The sequence below is a fragment of the Polistes fuscatus genome, unplaced genomic scaffold (assembly GCF_010416935.1).
Source record: "Polistes fuscatus isolate 324 unplaced genomic scaffold, CU_Pfus_HIC Scaffold15, whole genome shotgun sequence".
NCBI classification, from domain to species: Eukaryota; Metazoa; Arthropoda; class Insecta; order Hymenoptera; family Vespidae; genus Polistes; species Polistes fuscatus.
In genome coordinates, this window is record NW_025113053.1 from 2,376,019 (window position 1) to 2,398,340 (window position 22,322).

Genomic DNA, 22,322 nt, shown 5'->3' on the forward strand with positions numbered 1-22,322 from the left:
TCTAGAGACTGGTATGCAAAATAGCAATATACAGGGAGTTTCGAAAAAGCATTTAATGTTTGGAATTTATATGGTATTTATTAAAATAATATTTATAGGATTTTTATTAAAAGATGCAATATTTTTAAATGATTTTATTTATACATGTTGTTATGTTATTTATATATATATATATATGTTGATAATAGTTTGTATTGAGCAACTTTTGAAAGGTGAGAATTATGAGATTACATGGTACAGTTTAAATTGAACATTATTTACAGTTCATTCGCTGTAAGTTTTTATTATAGATTTTTAAGATACAGAAGTAAGATAAATAAAAATAGATCATTTATGGAGATTTCAGGAAAAATTAAATTCCAACAATGAAGAAATGAAAAAGCAGATATTAAAGTCCTCTAGTTTTCAGGAATTTATTTGATATTAAAATCATCGATTCAAATAATATAACAGTTTAAATATAAGCATTTAAAATGATTGCTTCTTTCCGTGAAGATCCTATACAAATGGGTTGATGAATGAACTTGTACTAATATTAAAAATAATGATTGTTTTTTTTATTTCGTCGGTTTTCGAGAACTTTCATTCTAATTATAAATTAAAGGTTCGGTGAACGCCCGTCACCGCAAGTGAAGGAGACAGGGAGAACCTTCTTAGTTTTGGCAATTTATATTAGCGCATTTCCATCATGGCGCAGCTCCTAATCGAGCGAAACGCTTCCACGGTGGCGTCGTACCGTAGGAAGAAACATCACGAGGAGAAGATATTGCGCCTGTGTGTGTGTATTTTAAGGATCTCACTAGCATAAAAAACGAACAAGTGTATTTATTTCACGATCGCTATTATTTCTTATTTATCTTAACGGATATATTTTAATTTATGATTTATTCTTGTCCTGTTTTCTCTTTCAAAAACGGTAAGTTGAAAATTCGCTCCAACAAGATGGCTGCCCTTCTCCCCGTAGACAGAAGAAAAATTTCATTAAGTTCAACTTTTTGATAAGAAATAATGAGAAAACGAGAAAAAAAGAAATGAAAAGCCGCCGATATGATGGTTTTCTCAATAACGCATAGTAGTAACGAGTTCTCATTTAATTTCGTGCTCCCGTCGCTCCTTTTAAACTAGTATAATAGAATACTGTGGGCGGAGTAGGGACGAACGTTCAAATTTCAAAGGGACGGCTTCTAACGCCGTTCCAACTGGCCTTCGTTATATTATGTGTGTCTAAATGTCCAAAAAAGAAAAGAACGTATAACGTAGTAGGTATACATAGAATTGACTTTACTCTAAAGGACGGACGAAAATCCCCCTTTTACGCGGAAGCGTCTTTGCTGCTGTTACGCTTTTAAGTTAAATTTGTATGAGAAATGACGGGGACTCATTTTACAAAGGATTGCACGGTTTATTTCAATATTATCTTTTGATTAATATTCTAGTATTCGATAAAACAATATTATTTAGCTTTATGTTAATTTAAGATTATCTCTGCATCTTAATAACGATTCCTTTTACATTCGCGGAAAGCTACATTTTATTGAAATACCTACCTGCTTAGAGAGATGAATTGTGATTGGTTGTTCTGTTTACAGCCTTCCAAGCAAAGTCCGCCAAGAGTGGGTGTTTAACTTCGTCGAAGAGGTGGGATTTCACGCTCGATCGCTTCTGATTGGACGAAGTAGGAGCGTCTCTGCTTTTATAATCTTTGTATATACGAAAGGTTAATCCCCTTTTCGTCAGCTCATTCGGAGTTACAGAATCATTGCGCGTGAATTTTACGCATGGCGTATCTCTCTTCTTCGAAATTTTCCAAATTTGTTTTTACGATTATATGGCATATATATGCATAAATAAATACTGCACTAAAAAGCTAAACAAAATGTATATTATGTAAGTGGAAGAAAAAAACAACGAGGCACAAAGTTTTTTGTAATAATTAAACATCATATATTTATTAAAATAACACATTATGTCGCGTACTGATTTTTTGGTATTAATCATCAACTCAAATATGTTAAATACTGGTAATACGTGTGTATAAGTACGCACGACGTGATATGATTTGCTCGTAGACACGAAGTTAATACTTTCTCAAAAATTCTTCTTTTACATAGAAATGTGATATATGTCATATATTTAGGCACATTAAGTTCTTTATTAAAAGAAACAAAAAAAAAGTTATAATAATTCATTTTGATTTTACGAATATCACGTGTTCGTGTGCCAATTACGTAATTATTTTGATTACGTTTAAAACACAATTTCTTTTCTTACCTTACCAACAAGCATACATATTTACTTGTAATATGCATTTTATAGATAATCTCGTATTAATGATAATAATCTGTTAATATTTGTTTCCAACAAACATTAAAGATCTTATTGAACGAATGTTTAAACAACGTACCGGCCGCTGAATTCATTGAAAATATTTTCTCAGCGGCTACGAATGAGACAAAGAGAATACAATGAACATGACTTGTTACACGTTTTCAAATAATCCACGAAAAAAAGAAAAAAGATTCTCCATTTGTAATAGCAAATAACATTATTATAACACTTTCACCAGAGAGATGTAACACATTATTTTCCAAGATCTTCTTTTTTTCGTTATTGTAACTACCATTTGTAATAAGAAAATTTTGCTATAAGCGTGACGATCTTAGTCTTTTTTGCATGCATGTAAATAATGAATGCACTTCACTAAAATATCACTCCGTTCGTTTACGCAAATAATTTGGTAGGAAGGAAGGAAGGAAGGAAGGAAGGAAGATAGCATGAAAGAAAAAGATAGAAAATATAGTCTTTGGTATTTAGGATACTTATAAGAGTGTACTTCTAAATTGGGTTTGTTAATTTGTTCGATTACTAGTCATATAATCGAATTTACGAAAGGCACTGTATTGTTTTTCTTTGTTTTTCACAAAATCTTCTTTAATTCACACAACTCCAGATTGTTTTAATTGAATAATAATCGGACGAACAAACGATCGATCAATGATGAACATATATGAGATGTCATTAATTATTGACCGGGTTTTAATTACACGGACTGGCAGATTGATCACTCGATAATTGCATCATTATTGGTTGGACTGAAAGAACCGACGAGAGAACTGGCGAGCCGGTTGCATGCGGTCTCAAGTTGTCCGGATGATGATGATGATGGTGATGATGATGGTAAAGCGCGGAAGCGTAATACTGCTGTTGTTGATGGTGATGGTGATGATAGTGATGATGATGATGATGCGCTTGATAAGAGATACTTTGGTATCCACTCGGTATTGTTTCTCTGCCATTATTATTATTATTATTATTATTATTATTATTATTATTATTATTATTATTATTATTATTATTGCAGAGGCTATCGCAACTGGCATTACTACTACCGTTATTGCTGTCGTCGTTATTATTAGCATTGCTGTTGCTACTAGTTGAGGTACCGTCATTGTTATGTCGATGATGCAATTGATTATGTAGCCGTTGATGATGAAGATGATGATGATGATGATTATGATGACGATGGGAAAGATCGTGGTAGTTAACATTGTTGTTGTTGTTGTTGTTGTTGTTGGTAATGTGATTATTGTTATTGTTGAAAATAATGCTTGTGCAATGAGGTGAATCAAGTAAAGAGAAATTATTATTAGTTGACGTGCCATTCGATAAAATATCCTGGACAGTGTGAGGACTTGGCCACTGAAGAATACCAGCTGTTGCTGCAGCTGCCGCTGCTACCGCCATCGTTGCTGTCGCAGTCGTCGTCGTCGTCGTCGTCGTCGTAGTCGCTGCAGTTGTTGTTACTATTGTTGATAGTGTTGTCAACGTTGCGGTTGTAGCTGCTATTGCTTGGATCTCACCGCTGTTGTATATCAAGGACGCTGACGATGACGTGGACAGCTTGACCGCCGCCGTTGACGTACCAACTGGAAACGCAGCGGTACCAAATTGGTAGGAGGTTCGTTTCGTATATGAATAGGCCGCGCTTCTATCAGGACGGAAGAAACAGATGAGACTGTTGCCTGACATCCCGTGAGCTCACTGCTAGAACTGAATGTATACTACAGGTTTGCGATGGACGCATGTCGTTTCAATTAAACGTCCTACTCGCGTCCTAATTAAACGATTAAATCTTCTCGCAATATCATTTTCTTTCGTTTTCAAATACTTTGAAAAAACCATCCTATAGATATTATTCTATATAATACATTTATCATACTAATTGATGAAACCTCGAGAAAGTGCATTTCTAATTCGCGTAAATCTGTATTTAAGTATCAACCAAGTAAGAGCTCTTATTTCAAATTGATAAATCGACTAGATGAGTACTTACTTACTTACTTACTTACTTACGAAATTATTAATATCTCTACTTTCCTATGTAATTAATCACTGGCGTTTGGATCAGACTGATTTGCTAACTACTTAGTTAGTCAAATACCCACTCGATCAAGCGGTTAATAAGAGCTCGGAATACTTCGGACGATAATGGAGACTTTGGTGTATAAAAAAAGACAAGAAAAGATAAAAAAAGAGAGATTTAGGGAATTGTGGTAATATACCAACCTTGATGGTGATGATGATGATGATGGGTTGGCGAGGGTGTAGCGTGATACGGTGCTGGTGGATAAGGAACAGGACAAAGTGCGGCACCAGCGGCAGCCGCAGCGGCCGCATAAAGATGATGATGATGATGATGGGCCGGATGATGCGGATGATGATGCATCGTCGTGGTAGCACCAACTTTGTTGCGTAATATCCTCGAGATGCTTGAAACCGATGGCACGTTGTATTTGTCGCAGACACCGTCGGACAGTAAACGGTCTCTTATTTCCCAAGCAAATATACCAGGGTCCTTAAGTTTTAGTTGTTTTATGTATTGCACCACTTTTGGTGTGGTGACACGTGGCTTGCTACCACCGATCGCGCCAGGCAATATACTTCCGGTTTCGTGGTAACGTGCAAGGATTTTACTGACGCATCCATGACTGACGCGTAGCTGTCGTGAAATGTCGCACGGCCTGATTCCCAATTGTGCTAATTCGACTATTCTCAAACGTACTGCGTTTGGTAATGGTCTACCGTTCACAAACACCCCACCCAATTGGTTCACCTCGCCATATTGCTGTTGCTGTTGTTGTTGTTGCTGTTGTTGCTGCTGTTGTTGATGAGGGTGATGATGTTGGTGCTGATGTTGATGTTGGTGTTGGTGTTGGTGCTGCTGTTGTTGTTGCTGTTGAGTGCCGATCTCGCCAGCGCTGCTTTCTGTCAATGATTAGGAGAAATATTTGATTATACGTTTTTCTTCTGAATAAGTATTGTTTTTTAATTTAAAGTATTACCTATATATGTATAAATATTTCTATACGTAACATATAAGTAAGATAGATGATATTTCTCTGATAGGCTTTTTAAGTTTCATTCAAAAAGTGAAAATAATGAATGCTTCTTGTTCGTTAAACGATATATATACACTCATTTCCTTCACACTTATCAACGGTTCTATTCATGAGGAGAGCCGCCGACTTTAATGTCGATTTCTTTCGATTGTCTCGATAACTAAGCGAATTCATTTCTAGAAAGAAAATTCAACGACGCATCAACGAACTCGGTTAAAGGATAGTTGGTCGTCGTCGTCGTCGATTTTTTGCTTTACATTAAAAAACTAATCGTGTCCTGAAAGTGATTAATCATTTGTCGGTTACTCAAAGGAAAAAAAATCAAATCAAATTTAAATACAAAAAAAACAATTAACTGCCCTAGAATAAGTCAAGTCACTTCTAAAAAAATAAAAAATAAAATTCTTCTTTTTTCTTATCCTACAAAAATTGTCGATGATTATCGGAAAGTGTCTCGATTTCGTTTCTAATCCTTCTTCCCCTTGTTTCTTCGCATCATTTTAATCTTCTTATTCGTTTAGTTATCAAAACGTGTTCCGAGATCGATAAGATAGAACAATAAATTACAGAGATAATGGTATACAGTTATTTACATTCTTATCCTGACCATTATACCTTCTACCATGATTACTCGTTTTAATGAGATGCAGATGTAGAAACGTTTGGCAATGAGGTAACTGAGCGACTGTTGGAAACTCGCGTTAGTCCGTATCATCTTACCGTAAAGCTTAATTAGCAAACGGTTACCCCCACGGAACCAAGGAATCGTCCCTACCAGCATTCCAAATCCACCGAAAATTCTATTTCTCCTGATTAACCGAACGCATGGCGATCTGTCGAGCATAAGAACGACAGGAAGAGCTCTATCTTTAAACCAGAAAATCTACACTGTTTCTCTTTCTCTTTTTCTCTTGTTAGAGACACACGTTCCAATTACGTCGAAAACAAGTGACACGTGTTCTCCCGATTTTCCACATAAGTATCCTCTATTCACGTTCAACTTACGAATTTTGTAATTTTAACATAAGGAGCCCCCTGCCCCCCCCGACTCGTTCCAATGGCGCCTCAAATTTAACTCCATTTGTAAATTCATTCCTTCAATTTTCACGAACTCTTGCTCGTTCAATTGAATAAAACTTCAATTAACATTCTCAGTTCTATGTAGAATGTGTTTACTTTTTTAATTAATTAGAAAACTATACGAATATTATATTATTTTGTTGATAAACTCGTCGATACATCGAACGAAAAATAATGGTAGACATTTATCGTTATATTTAAGTCTATTTTACGCGTTCATCATTTGATCTTACTTGTTGATTGTCATATTTATTATTTTTCTCATGTGTAGATACTTAAATATATAAGTATATATACACTTGTTCGAAAGAAAAATGTTTGTTTTTTTTGTCTTGATCTTTTTTTTAGGTTTCATTTGGAACTATTAAAATATTAGTTAAGATCAAATCAAATGAATATGGTTTTCGTTGAAATATCAGGAAATGTAAGGCAAGTTTTGGGTAAACTCTCGAAGAGGATACGATAAATAAGAAAAGGTCGACGTAAAGGGAACCCTTTTGGGTGCCTCCTCTTATTCCTGGAAGAAGAGTTTCGTCGGAGGATGGAGCTCTCCGAGTTGCCGAGGGTCAGAGGGTAGGGTTGAGTAGAGTTCAGGGTAGAAGAGGGGAACTATAGGGGGTTATGGGGAGAAACGGTGGAATGGGAGGAGGTATAAGGAGTAGCTTGAGAAGACCGTTTTTGCGCGTCAACTGCATCGTCATTTTTTTCTACCATCTCTTTTGGCCCTCGTTTTTAATGACGATCCTGAATCTCCGTAAAGCAACTCACGGTACATTAAACGCGCTGAGTGATTCCCCTCTACCGTCGGGAGGGATGCTGTGTTACTGGACCGTATTCCTCTCTCTTTCTCTCTTTTCCTTTTATTTATTTATTTTCTTATTTCTTCTTCTTCTTCTGTAAGAAGACCATTCCGATTATTTTAATGGTGACTCGCGCAAATTTTTTAAATCTTCGTATTATTATTATTATTATTTTTTTTAATTGTTTTATATGTTAATAGTTATATGTTTAATAGTTTTATTGTTATTGTTTATGTTTATGTTTAATAGTTTTATAGATTTGTTTATTAGATTTAACAAATCTAAAAAGTCTTGGAATTTATGATAATTTTCGACAGTATCTTATAATTTTTCAAATTAGTCATTTTTGAATTTTATATTTTATATTTTATATTTGATATTTTTTTAATTTTTATATTTTATCTAATTGTGACTCTTACTTCTTTATCTTTCTCTCTACTTCTTATCATAAAATTAAAATTTTATATTACTTTATCTTTAGTCGATTTTCTTCTAGAATTCAATGTTTTTCCACAATTTTCTTACAGATTAACCTATTTATCATTACCCTGACCTTCTGGGCGTTATAATTTCTTTGATTTGAACTTTTTTCCTTGCACACACGCACACACACACACACATTCTCTCATAATCCCGTTTACTCTCGTTTCTTCAACCTAATTTCGTATATATTACTTTATATAAATTATTTCAAATGAAAGTGCTTTAAAATAAAATCAAATAAAATAAAATAAAATAAAATAAAATAAAAAGAAAGTAAAGTAAAGAGAGAGAGAGAGAGAAAAAAAAAGGAAAAAATAATTAAAAAACGTGACGTATTGTCGTTAAAAGCCGTCTCGCATCTCTTCCTACTTCATCTCGATACGCGTTTATACTCACACATTTTTAGAAGAGTTAAGTCGTGGCCTTCTTAAGTCAAACATACGTGTATTACACGAGTGTAAAATGACTACACGCGTCGGAGCCTTTGAGCACGACCATTCATCACCGCTCGCCAGAAAAAGTCTAATAATATTACGAGATCGTCTGTGTTCATGTGTATGTATGTGTGTGTGTGTGTGAGAACGTGTGTTCCGTGTACATATACGCATGAAAGTGTGCGTGCGTATTTGTTAGTATAGTGCAACGTTACGATGAGACGATTTCTACCCCCGTGAAAAGGCACACACATACACACACACACACATATGCACACTTACGTTAAAATAGTAAATGTTTGTGCATATTCGTGCGAAATAAGTCTAACTCCGGGCTTGCATAGAAACGCATTCATATGACGCGCTCACTCGATCTTCTACAACGAATTTGTTCAGGTACATCCGTTATCTCAAACATAGTTTATCGGATCTTTGAATTTGATCTTTGTATAACGAAAATCATTAAATGGTGTGTTTGATATAATTTATATATTTTTGTGATATATTATAATATGAAATATGTGTGATATATATATATATATATGAAATGAAGCTGGTAGGGTGAAAAAATTTATATATATAAAAAAAAAAGTATATTTAAATAATAAAAAAGATAAATATAATAAATAATAAAATAAAAAAGTATATTTTATCTAGATACATTTTAATTAAATATATTTTTAATAATTAATATATTTATTGTTATTGAAAATTCCAACATTATGATGTCACGTTTTATAAATAATTAAAATACATAATATGTATGTATTTTTATAAAATGTAACTGGTAGGGTGAAAAGATTATATATATATATATATATATATATATATATATATATATATATATATATATATAAAAAAATACTACTACACAGTATAGTATATTTTATCTAGATACATTTTATTTAAATATATTTTTAATAATTAATATATTTATTGTTATTGAAAATTCCAACATTATGATTTCACGTTTTATAAATAATTAAAATACATAATATGTATGTATTTTTATAAAATGTAACTGGTAGGGTGAAAAGATTTATATATATATAAAAAATACTACTACATAGTATAGTATATTTTATCTAGATACATTTTATTTAAATATATTTTTAATAATTAATTTATTTATTGTTATTGAAAATTCCAACATTATGATGTCACATTTTATAAATAATTAAAACACATAATATGTATGTATTTTTATAAAATAACTGGTAGGGTGAAAAGATTTATATATATATATAAAAAATACTACTAGATAGTATAGTATATTTTATCTAGATACATTTTAATTAAATATATTTTTAATAATTAATATATTTATTGTTATTGAAAATTCCAACATTATGATGTCACGTTTTATAAATAATTAAAACACATAATATGTATTTTAATACACTTAATTTGTAAATTATTTGAGAATTCTTTTTCCAAATAAATATTCTAGTATTTTTAATTGTAAGATAAAATTTTGTAGTATGTCAATGATCAATGTTAAATAATAAATATATAAAAATGAATTTCAAGAGTAAAAGTAAGAAAAAGAGAGGGTAAGCATATAAGGCATAGGTAAAAAAAAATGAAAATACGAAGGGTGTAGGAGAAATGGGCGTGCACGATCTCGCGTGATGGATGTCAGTGTCACCCGTTGAACATATGTCCCCGCTTATATGGATGCCCAAAACGCGGCCGGTGTTTGTCTACCATCTAACTCGCTAATTATCGGAACCCTGTTTGCCCCTTTGTCGGTATATTACTTAGCTTTTATAGAAACGAATTTTTGATTTCGTTTTCACGCTCGGCGGCGGTCATTCGTTCGCATGTGTCTGCGATTATTATTAATTCCTTCAAAATTGTTTTCTTTCATTTTCACATAAAACGTAACTTTTTTAAATCAATTTCTTTTTAGAAAAATGAAGATTGTAGAGAGAGGTTTTCCGTCGAATGAAAAATACGAAACTGTGGTGATAAATATAAAAGAGTATTCGCGTATTGGCATACTTCTAAGGTGTCATATTCGAGCATCCAATTAATTTATCGTTTGCGTTTGGTAGAATTCAAAATAACACTTGTCACGTCTCGTCGTGTAAAATTTATTATTATGGAAGATATCATGTTTTAGGGTGGGGGGGGAGAGAGAGAGCTAAACAAATTATTGCTTATTTAACTTGTGACATAAAACATATTTTGATTGATGGATACTGAACGACATTTGTTTTCAATGTGTACCAGAGATATATTATTTACGATAATCAAAATTACGAAGAGAATAATAAAATAATAATCATTTCGGATGGAGAGAAAAATTGGTTTCTTTGCATTTAATAAGATAAACAAGAAAAAGTAGAAAAATGTAGTTTTTAAGCAAAAAAGTACTTATAAGAGTATCGACTATATTTAAAAGGAAAAGACTTTTATTTATTCCTTCCTCCTTTCTATTTTCTATCTTCGTTCTCCCGTTTCTATAACCCTCCCTGCGCCTACCTAAAATATATCCGTGCAAAATATATCCCGTTTATATGCACGTTGGATCGTATGGGTGTATGGGTGTGCACGCGTGTGTTTGTAGCAGAGCCACGCATCTGGGATACGCGATGACAGTGGTACCGAAATATATTCGATAGAGGAACAAAAAACTTTTCATGCCCTCAAACTTACTTTATTCCTTTTTCCTCTGCAGTGTCAAAGTGGGAGCGTGCGTGCGTTTCACGTTTCGGTAAAGAATCTTTGCGGTTCGATCCGCGGTTAGAGTTTGCTTTATGGCGACGTCAACGAATGGGGTTCCCTCCCTCCCTCCCTCCTCCCTGCCAAAGTACTAATTTTCACTCAGATCATTTTCTAACCTTACGAGATTTATATTTTCTCTCACAATTTATAACAAATTTATTTTACACCCATCTTATACGCCCGTATAATTTTATTTTATTTATAAGATTTTTTTTTACACCCAATTCTTATGAGATTTATATCGTTTCACGATTTTAATCAAATTTTCATAATTTTATTTATATATACTTTTTTAAATATTTTATACAAATTTTACAGCCATAAAATTATCCCCATTCCCCTTACCCTACTACCCCCCCCCATATATTCAATTAGTTTCTATTTATTTTTTGACGTCAAAATTATTAGGCGAATGAAAATGATCTTCTAACACAAAGGACACATCTATCGTTTCTCGAGTAATATTATTATTTTACTCTATAATAAATCTTTAGAATGCAACATTAAGCAGCTCGTTCCGTTGTGGCAAGTGGCCAATCGTTGTCTACTTGGAAGATGTCACGAGAAGTCACGAGACGTCTATGCAAAATTTCATTAGTAATTCTAGCAATAACAGGCGTTAGCAATAACACAGGGCACATCGATGATTTAACGAGGGGAGTACTTTTGACGAATGACACGATGATAGTTTTGTACGTCGCATTTAATAGGACGTGAGAAATACGAATAATTAATAAATTCCAATGGGTTGTCTTATTCATTTGTTATTTCTCATAGCGATTATCCGAACGATTTGTTTTCTGACCTTTTTCTAATGGAACACTGTAAATACTTTTTGTACGTGTAATTAATAAATTACAAGAAGACAAATCATAAGAAAAGGAATATAATTTAAACGACTCGTTAATATGATTTATATAAAGAAAATCACAAAAGAAATATTATTAGAAATATTTGGACTACGTGATAATATCTAAAGTAGTGTGTACACATATTTAACAGTAGCAGTAAAGAAGAAGGAAACAGAAATCATCAGCCGACAAACACAGATTCCAAAGGTAAAACCTGAGAATTCTTCGGGAGCCAACAGAAATATTTGCGGAGTCCTCTGTCAACGGAATTTCGACCATAGTCTGCTGGGCGCATTTTAAAAGCTACATTCTTTGTTTAACCAAAACAAATATTACTAATTGAACGTTAATAAATCTGTAAACGTGTTCTCTAGCTCTACTACGGAAAGGACGACTCCTCTTCGGAAAAGTACACCTGGATTTTTATCTATTCAGCCCCCATTTACGTTAAATTAACAAATATTTTTCTCAAATGGTAGAACCATAATACTTAAACCATAATAATAATTATAAAAAGGTAATCAAACAAATCAAAATAATATCGAATTGTTTTCTATCTATTATCAATTTCTTTCTTTTTTTTTGCAAATGTTATAAAATAAATTATAACAAAATACATAGAAAGGGAAAGAGAAAGAGAGAAAAAGTTTCATTTGTTATCAATGAAAGGCACGAATAGATAAATAGGTGAATGAACGACTAGAATATAGAAGTTAAGTATGTGATAAATCCAAAAGTAACGATAACGCATAATAATAATAATAACAATAATAATAAATTATTAAATAATAGTGCGTGGGTGTGTGTATAAAATTTCGAATGATTTTTCTCTCTCTCTCTCTCTCTAAATTAAAATTTTACAGAATTTCAGAATTTGTCTTAGATAAATATCAAATTTCTAAATGAAAATCCCTTTGGAATATTCAAATCTTCTATCTTGACCGTACATTTCCAATATATCAGACTACATATCGAGGTCTTGAACTATAGTCGCGACTGCACGTACATATGTGAATGTATTGGTGTCAATGACTTCGAAGATTCTTAACGTCACTGAAGAAAAAGCGCGGAGCCCGATAATGATAATATTTTTAAAACGTTACTCTCTCGATTCAATGTATCTAAGAATTAAATAAATGTAATACTTTGTACGAATTATTTACAGTAGCGCGTTACGATTTCACGGGGCCCCGCCCCGCGAGGAAATTTCAATTATTTTAATTCCATGTTTACTGTATAATTTTTTTATCGGTGGTTTTAAATTTTCTTTTTTATTTTTACTACAAATACGAATTTATAAAATATCGATTTGGAAATTATGACTACCTTTATTCGATGGAGGCTTATTTTTTACCCCCCCATAGAAAATATAACGCGTGCACCGATTATTTAAAAGAATTCTTTAATTACAAATCAATAATAGGTACTTTATATTGTATTAATGATTTATTCAAATGAGACAAATAATATATTGCATAATGGTATTCATTATTATTAATAATAATATTGTTAATCTTTTATTAATGGAATGATGAGTAATGTTATATCAAATCTATATCTGTCTCTTTCTCTCTCTTTCTCTTTCCGTTTAATTAAATTACACATTACAGTGAAAGTATCTAAAATGTATTTGATTTAATATATATCATAAAGACTTTCCTTGATGTAGGTAATACATATGTACATAATTACGTTCCGCAATAACGCTTAATTATTAAAGAACGATTCTCTGGTTCACTAACTACTCGTATTTCGTTCTCGTTCAACGACGACCGATGAGCTTAAAAAAGACTGAAATCAAGCGATAAGGACTTGGCAGGGCATCCGGGACCCGCAAGGTCAGAGGTCGTCAGAGAAATGAGTACAGCAGGCGTATTTTCTATGAATGGACCAAATCTCATTCTCACGTATCTCTATCTGCAGTATGTATTATCGTTATCGACAAATATATACACAAGTTTCTATATTGTATCTAATGTCCCAATTTGCCTAAGGAAAAACTTAACGTCATTAAGTATAATGACAATAATTAGATTAGATCTGGAATTTATTTTCATTTATTTATTTATTTATTTAAACGGGCAAATCTGATTGATTATTTTATTTGTAATTTTAATTTTTAAATATATATAAATAGGTATAAATAGATAATATATATTTTATTTTGTAACTATTCATCGTAAACTAGGATTATTCTTTGTGCGAAAATGCATGAAATGCACGTGATGATAAAAAAAAAAAGAAAAAGAATGCAACGCAAATGAGCCTATTTTTTTTTCTCACATTTATATTATAATCTATTAAACGATATGTCAGAATGGCGCCAAATCGAGTCATAACATTGTTCTGTCGCATTACTTTTAGATTCTAAAGAAAATAGGACGAACTTAATTGAAATTTGCCCCTTTTGTTTCTTACTTTTCATTATTTCTCCTTTCGTTTATCTTTATCCAATGCAATTTATGAGGAAATCCATTTAAAAAAATGTCCAAAAATATTTTTAACGCGTTCTCATTGATTTTAGAAAGAGTCGACATCCAACGAGTGTGAAAGATCAAATAAATGAACATATTCTTAACGAGTAATCTGATTCTTTCTCAATAGAAATTTGTTCTCTTCGTCTCATTTCCCATAAAACTTTACGGGAAGTCTATAAAAAAAAATGATATATATAAAAATGAAAGAGATTTCTCGAGGAGTCAGGAAAAAAATGTAATAATTAAAGTTCAGTCAACCCTAACCCTATTCAAATGTCAAAGTAGAAAATCTATTTTCATTTTGAGAATCTCGGAAAGGTAATAAATTTGGAATTAATGTTTCGACGAAAGTCTTACAAAAGGTAACATGACACTCTTCTCCTCCTCCTCCTTTTTCTCCTCTTCTTAACGAGTGCAATGATCCGTTCGATCATGTTTTCAATGTTTCTCGCACGATCTTTAACGGTACCGAAAAGTTTAACGAAATCTAAATTAAATTAAATAAACAAACGAAAATAAAATAAAATAAAAACGAACTATAGAATAAAAATAATATTATCAATTATAATTTTAATCAATATTATTTAATGAGCTAACAAAAGTAATAAAAGTTACGATATTTATCATAAATTCTCATCTAAAGTAAAAGTATAAGTCAAATAATTTCTATTCGAGCAATTTATAATGGATATTCTGTTAGTTTATGAAACATAAAACAACCGACGACATTTACATTCTCATTGTCTCGCGTATTTTCAAACGAGATTATCGCGATATTCTCCCTCGTATATTATAGACGTATGTATATTTTTAAAATAGACATATTTATGTGTACGATATCAATAGATAAATACGTAATAATATCATTTATCATCGCCATATATCTCATTATATTACAAAATGGACAAAAATGCGCATAGATTAAATAAAAAAACAGAAAATATTAGATCGGCCCCCCAGAGTTTTTCAAATTATACATCTTTTTCTTTTTCTTATTGTTAGTAAATAAATTTTACACGAATGATGATACTAACTAATCGTAAGTTAAGTATAAAAAAAAAGTTCATTAAAACAAACAAAAGAGATATAAACTTGATTTTTTTTTTTTAAGAAACTTATAGTACATCCTAAAATATATAAAATATTGAAATGAGAGATCAAAAATGGATGAAAGATTAATATCGATTATAAATAAGCTCACCTAGGACGATCGGATCCATCGATACGCGCAACAGGGAAAACCAGGTTTGCGTCCGTCGGCTACATAAAATATTCAAAGATCAATCGATCTATTGATCTACGGTCTCTCTCTCTTCTTTCTCTCTTCCTCTTTCTCTCTTTTTCTCTTAATTATATTATTTTCTTTTATTTTCAGAGATAAGAATGTTTGTCAAGAAATAGTCGTATCATCCACGTTTGAAATCGTTTGCGGGAAAGTACACATATGATGAAAAGACACCCACACAATCAAAATTATAACGAAAACGCACACGCGACTTTCCGGCACTCTAACACTTATTTATTACTTATAATTTATATTACTTATTTACAAATGAAAATTTTCGCGCGCGTATGCGTGGCGTAATGCAACCCTAACGCAACGCGTGGCGCAACTTGAAATGGCGCAATGCCGGCCACGCACTGAGAAACAACACTTTTACGTTTTCTTTTATATAAAGTTTCGTTATTTTCTCTCAATTGTATGATATATACATTTTTGTTATTAACATGTATGTATGAATTACGAAGAGATTACAAAATTAATAAATATGTATATCGTGTTAATGTATATGTAAGTATTTACTGTATGCATTACGTACGTGTACGAGAAAGAGAAAGATAGAGAAGAGAGAGAGAGAGAGAGAAAGAGAGACAGACAGACAGAGAAAGAGAGAGAGAAAGAGAAAGAAAGAGAGAGAAAGAGATAGATAAACCAAATAGAAAATAATGGACCGCAAAGCAATGATGCGCGGCTTGGCCTTCACAGCCTCGCACTGACTGCCCCGACAGATTTACCAGAGCAGAAATAAGAAATCTTCTCTCTTGACTCTCTCTGCTTTTGCCGCTTATGTTAGTCGTGGGGAAGGCAGGCCGAGCACGCCGATACGGCCCCCGCCAAATTATTTTCTCTCTCTCTCTCTCTTTTTCTCGTACATACAATTTACATATACTCAGATGCATATGTGTCTCCTCTCTCATCCTATCGAGGATACGCGTTTGTGATGCGCGCTTCGTCAAGCGTGCGATATGCTTAACCGTGAAGGTCCCGCGAGAGAGTAGAGTGGCCACGCTTAAGGGGCGTGGCCAAACTCGCCACGCTCGCCGAACTCGCACGGACCATTGGCGAGTGCAGTGCGCCGTGAGCCCGTTTGGTTGACGCCTCTTCATTGTTCATTCCTACCCTAAAAGTTTCTTTTTCTCTCTTCTTCTCTCTCTCTCTCGTTTTCTTCGTTCGCTCCGGTCTGACTACATAAACTACTCGAAAGATACTACTTACTCATACCCTCTCTCCTCTCACAATCGTTTTTCACCCTCCTTACCGCGTTAAGTGCATTATTTCTTATTTATCTCTAATTGTAAGATAATTCTTAATCCTTTTTTATTATCATTCATTACGAATATACTATACAAAGTTAGTTTTTCTTTAACGTAATATTTTTTTAAAAGATAGCGATTGATTTTCGATTCTTTTTAGACGTCGATTTTCTTTTTTTACATTGTTTCATTTAATCGATCGTGAAAGTTGTAAGAAATAAATATTTGTTTACTTTAATGATTCATAATTAATACATATAGGATTTATAATATAACGATTAATATTTAATCGGAAACTTTGTCTTTATTATAATGGAAATTTATTTATTTTTTCTACAAAATTTATAAACAAATTTAAAATTTGTAAAAAATTCATCTATGTCGTTCGAAATTTCGCTCGCATTTCTTTTTTTTCTCGAATGCATACGGTACTGAGATTGTTCAACCAATTAGATGTTTCACGTTAATATACTTAGATGCGCATGCGTAGTACTTTTAGACGTAGTACCGCATGGGTTTGTCATTGTTATTCGTTCATTGAGTATATCTCAATGAATGTTAGAGTATTTATGTTTTAAAATAAAAGTAGTTAATCTTTTGTATGATTAAATATATTATCGGGAACATGTCTCGTTGAATAAGATTAAAACTTCGATGTATCATCTATTCTAACATCTTTAATATGTTATAACAAAGTTAATAATAATCGCGAGTATTGTTTTTGTGTATTACATTTAAAGTCTAAATAATAGTTTTAAAAAAATGGATTCGATATATGGACATTATAATCAGAATGCTTCAGCAAAAATTAACATAAAAGAATATTTTACAGAATATTCTAATATTGTCAAACCTGTTTATCTTAATTTGACGAATTCAACAAATAAGGAGAAATCATCTATCCTTAAATTAATGCAAGTTGATTTATCAGATGAGGAAATGGACTTGTTGGAAGAATACTGCTAGTATGTAAATATATAGGGTGTTTTGTAACTGGTGATCAAATAAGCAAGAGATAATTCTATATAAATTTAATTTATAAATTAATTTGATTTTAATTTTATTTTAAGCACAGAAAATTTAACTATACCTGGAGAGATTCCTAAATTGCAAGTGGAACTATCAAAGAAATTAAATATTTTTAAAATGACACATATGATTACAGAAGATATTAATTTAGAAACTATTCGAAAGTGGAATGAGAGCAAAAAATCTAGAGCTAATTATTCGTTCAAATATGCCAGCGAAATATTTATTGTACGTTTGTTATTCGTATATATATATTATTATAATTATTATTTATTTATTTAATGAATATTTACAGAATTATGACAATATCAAAACACCAAATATGAGCACAGATAATTTGGCTGTACCGTACGAAGACATTTTCATTGATGTTAGAGTGTACAAACCTTTTATGCATTCAACTAACATAATGAAAAATATAAATAGAAGAACTAAACCTACCTTGAAACATGTGATAACAGTATTAGGAAGACAGATGCTCACTGATTTGCGTGATAAAATAAGATGCATGTGCGACTTAACAATTCCAGTGGAAGTCAGTGACAATCCTGATCAACCGTTACAACCGATGGCAAAAGTAAATGTTCATTTTTACTGTATTTAGTTTGTAATTAGTTTCTAATGGCTCTTTCATTATTTTTTTAGGATGTGTATAAGTCTGGCTTTTTTTATATCGAAGAAACATTTTATAATGACTTCAGAGATCCAGCAAATATAGATTATAGTAGTTCTATAATAGAATGGGCAAGGACTAAAAATTTAGGACCATTTCGTACTGATTATATGGAAAATGTTAGAATAGATTCCCTTATTGTTAGATTTGGTTATCCATGGGTTTACATGCATCAAGGTTCTTGCGAACATATCATTATATTCAGCGATGCAAGGTATATTAGCTTACGTATTTGTTTTAATATCATATAAATTGTAAAATGTAATATATTTCATTAATTTATTTGAAAATTAATATTTATCTAGATTGGCACAACCTCATGACGAATTACATATATCTGAATATCCAAGAATTCAAAGGATTAGGCAACAAAAAACTATATACTGTTATATGTGTGGAGCTTTGACTGCTAAATGGATTACAAAAGAACATGATAGAGTACCTCATAATCCTTGTTTTTTTTGTGAAGTTTGTTTTAAGTCGTACAATTATATTAATGGTAAAAAGGTAGGAAATTTTAAAGCATATCGCTATCCCTGCGATACTAATATCATAAAAGAAACATTGAGACTAGACGAAACAAACATGGAAGAAGATGAAGAAGAAATGAAAGAAAAAAACGAAGAAGTAACAGAAAATGTTGATACATAGTAGATATATAGAGATAATATTAGATAGAGATAGATACGTATAGTTCTAATCATTTCTTAGGAAACATTCAACACATTGAAAATAATGTATAAAAAATATACAAAAATATAATTATTTTATTGATCGTTTTAATAATTGCAATTTTTTTAAATTTTCTTTTGCACTTTGTGAATGCGGATTAAATTCTAAAGCTTTTTTATACATATATTCTGCTTCGTTAAATTTATTCCAACGATGATATAATACACCTACAATAAAACATAATGCGTAATATATTTTGTGCAGAGATATTAATATAATATTAACTATAATATTTATACACTTTATATATGAACTAAAGAAAATACATACCTAAATTTGTGTAAAACATAGAATCTGTTGGATTCCTTGATATTGCTTGTTTAAAATATGTCTCCGCTTCTGAAAATCTACCTAGTTTACCTAATATATTAGCAATATTAAAATATATTGATGCATGATCAGGAATATGTTGTAAAGCTTCGTTTGCAACTTTCAATGCTTCTTCTGACATACCTACAAATACGATATAAATTATTAAATTAATAACAATTTATTATTAATTATAGAAATTATTTAATACACGTACCTAGATCATCCAACAATATTACCATATTTGTCCATGCTCTTCTATGAGTTACTTTTAATTTAGTCGCATTTGTCCAAGCTATTAATGCTTTGTGGTAATGTTTTTGTTCTAAATACTACGAGAAGAGACATTAGATGTACATTTATCGAATTTTTAACAATTATTATTTTAATATATATATATATAGAAAAACTAATGTTAATCTCTTTACCAAAACACCTAAATTGTAATAACAATCAGGATACTTGGGTTTCTGAGATAGTGCAGTCAAGTAACTTCTTTCTGATTCTTCGTATCTTTTAAGTGCAGATAAAACTATGCCATAGTTCATCCATGCTGTGGCAAAATCTTTTCTATAATTTTTAAATGTATATTTTAGTATGTAATTATGACAATGAGAGAAAACAAAATTGTAATATATTATTTTTAATATGATACTATATTAGCAACAAAAATATTCCCAATAAAGTCTTACTGCAATGTGACAGCTTGTTTGAATAGATTTTCAGCAACATCATATTTTCCTTCATCCTTAAGTAAATTGGCAAGATTATTCATTGCTTGAGGATATTTTGGATTTAAACTATATATATATATAAAAAAAATCAGTCTGTTATGATATAACATTAAATGATTATTTTCATTAAATATGTTCAAATAAAAGATATACCGTAAGGCTTCTTCGTATTCCAATTTAGCTAAATTAAGATTTCCTGCATCTGCCGCATTTTTAGCAATATTATAATGAACTTTAGCATTGAGTGGACAAACGTCCAATGCAGATCTGAAAAGTGATTCTTCGGATCTCCATTGATCGCTTCTATTCCATGAACGTATAAAAAAAGTAACACACAAGAATGTGTAAAATAATATTAATAAATTTCTTAGAGATGTACCCTTTAAAAGCTTTTGCAATCCGATAACTACTAAGAGACAATATCCTGCTGAAGGAATATATAAAGTTCTTTCCGCTAGTACAAATCCAACAGTAAAAAAGATATTACTAGCAGGTAAGAAAGGTACAACTAAAAGTGCTAATCCTATAATTGTATATCTGCAACATATTATAATTTAATTTACTTAATTGAATAAAATCAAAAGTAAAATTTAAAATGAAATATATAATACCTTAAAAATCTATCTTTATGTGCTGAAAAAATATGGACAATTATTGTACCCATGAACATCCAAAAAAGTATAATAAAAGAAATCCTTCTATCGTATCCAATAATCAAAGGTATGCAACCCATCGACCAGTCGAAACACAACCACACTGGACAAATTAATAACCACATATTTATACTGTAAATATAACTATAATTGATAAAGCGAAGGAAACAATTATCCAAAAATGATGCAGGATTGTCTACGGGTTGAAACTTTGGTGTTGAAAACTCCATAATAGTAAATCTCAGAGATAACAACGTTATTGCGCTTAAAAAGAGTACAAACATTCTAATAAAAAATGAACGATTTAATTTGGCAACAATCGTTGAGCTTATATGAGAATTTTTACTTGTTAGTAACTTCAATATATCGTTTGGTAAAAATTCATTTATAATGACTAGATCGTAAACGATACAAATTCCCTGTAATTCATAAAATCATAATTACAAAAAATTAATTAGAGATATTAAAATCATTTTTTTTATACTTACAATCGCAGTAATGCCAGTCTCTTTACAAAGCATTGCTATCAAAATACTTGTAATGCAACCAGTTATATTACACAACTTGGAAATAAAACGATTAGCGACAATACACTGATTGTACATTATAAGTGATAGCCACATAAATAACAAACATAGTAATTCTGCTCTACCTACAATTCCTGAAATCTTCATTTATTATTAAGATAAATAATATCTAAATGAAATAATATATCTGTTACAATGGAATAACTTACAGCTTCTGTATGTACTGGATGTATCGCGAATAATACTGTCCCATAAAAAGCTAGATTTTGTTCTTTGTTACTTAAAAGAATATTGTACACGTAGTAAGTTAATAAGGAAACAATTATATGCAAAATAATATTTGCAATATGAAAATCTTGAGAATTTAAATGACCTCTGATCCAATATTGTATTCTATAAAAAATAAGACAATTAATATAATTTTTTCTATTAATATTTTAATATTTATAAAAAAACATAGAACTTTGTATAATTGTTTAAACTAATTGTTTACCGGAATGTTAAGACTGTAAGAGGACGATAAGATTTATGACTACCCTTGTGAGATAATTTAGTACCCCAAAAATCATTTTTAAATATTTTCCAAATAGGAGTTTTTTGAGCATCATCATTATTGACTATAGCTTCTGCATCATCAAATACAAATACACCATTATAACTATTTGCATAGCATAATGATAAAATAATAATTATTAAAAGAGCCACTGGTAATGGAACACCTGAAATATTACAAAATATATTTTTTTTTATTTTTTTAAAAAAGTAACTATAAAATAATTTCATTAAATACATTTTAATTATTATTATTATTATTATTATTTTACCTGGAAGCTCTGTATTAATTTTAATTGCCATATTAAGGACAATAATACAAAT

The 22,322-nt window shown here is 31.0% G+C and overlaps 3 protein-coding genes across 5 annotated transcripts; 1 reads left to right on the plus strand and 2 right to left on the minus strand.

Annotated features, from left to right (window-relative positions):
- Positions 1 to 2,548: 2,548 nt before the first annotated feature.
- On the minus strand, positions 2,549 to 16,233 carry LOC122514422 (myb-like protein P). 2 transcript variants are annotated; one of them, XM_043631236.1, is made up of 4 exons: positions 16,208 to 16,233; positions 15,456 to 15,514; positions 4,567 to 5,265; positions 2,549 to 3,926 (listed from the first exon to the last, which is right to left on the minus strand). In XM_043631236.1, the coding sequence occupies exons 2-4, from the start codon at positions 15,472 to 15,474 to the stop codon at positions 3,037 to 3,039; spliced, it is 1,608 nt and encodes a 535-aa protein (XP_043487171.1). In that variant the 5' UTR covers positions 15,475 to 15,514; positions 16,208 to 16,233; the 3' UTR covers positions 2,549 to 3,036. The 2 variants fall into 2 exon arrangements, with proteins under 2 accessions (XP_043487171.1, XP_043487172.1); XM_043631237.1 differs by lacking the exon at positions 16,208 to 16,233 and having other exon boundaries at positions 15,456 to 15,847.
- A 1,050-nt stretch (positions 16,234 to 17,283) lies between these two features.
- Positions 17,284 to 19,248, plus strand: LOC122514436 (snRNA-activating protein complex subunit 3). Of its 2 annotated transcripts, none has more exons than XM_043631270.1 (5): positions 17,284 to 17,754; positions 17,860 to 18,046; positions 18,114 to 18,395; positions 18,464 to 18,705; positions 18,797 to 19,248. In XM_043631270.1, exons 1-5 carry the CDS (start codon positions 17,552 to 17,554, stop codon positions 19,140 to 19,142), a joined length of 1,260 nt encoding a protein of 419 aa, XP_043487205.1. In that variant the 5' UTR covers positions 17,284 to 17,551; the 3' UTR covers positions 19,143 to 19,248. The 2 variants fall into 2 exon arrangements, with proteins under 2 accessions (XP_043487205.1, XP_043487206.1); XM_043631271.1 differs by having other exon boundaries at positions 17,639 to 17,754; positions 17,865 to 18,046.
- LOC122514435 (protein O-mannosyl-transferase TMTC4-like) lies at positions 19,243 to 22,307 on the minus strand. Its single transcript, XM_043631269.1, has 11 exons — positions 22,271 to 22,307; positions 21,940 to 22,165; positions 21,656 to 21,839; positions 21,408 to 21,587; positions 20,878 to 21,338; positions 20,420 to 20,803; positions 20,225 to 20,332; positions 19,961 to 20,102; positions 19,750 to 19,864; positions 19,494 to 19,676; positions 19,243 to 19,390 (listed from the first exon to the last, which is right to left on the minus strand). The coding sequence occupies exons 1-11, from the start codon at positions 22,299 to 22,301 to the stop codon at positions 19,254 to 19,256; spliced, it is 2,151 nt and encodes a 716-aa protein (XP_043487204.1). The 5' UTR covers positions 22,302 to 22,307; the 3' UTR covers positions 19,243 to 19,253.
- Positions 22,308 to 22,322: the final 15 nt, after the last annotated feature.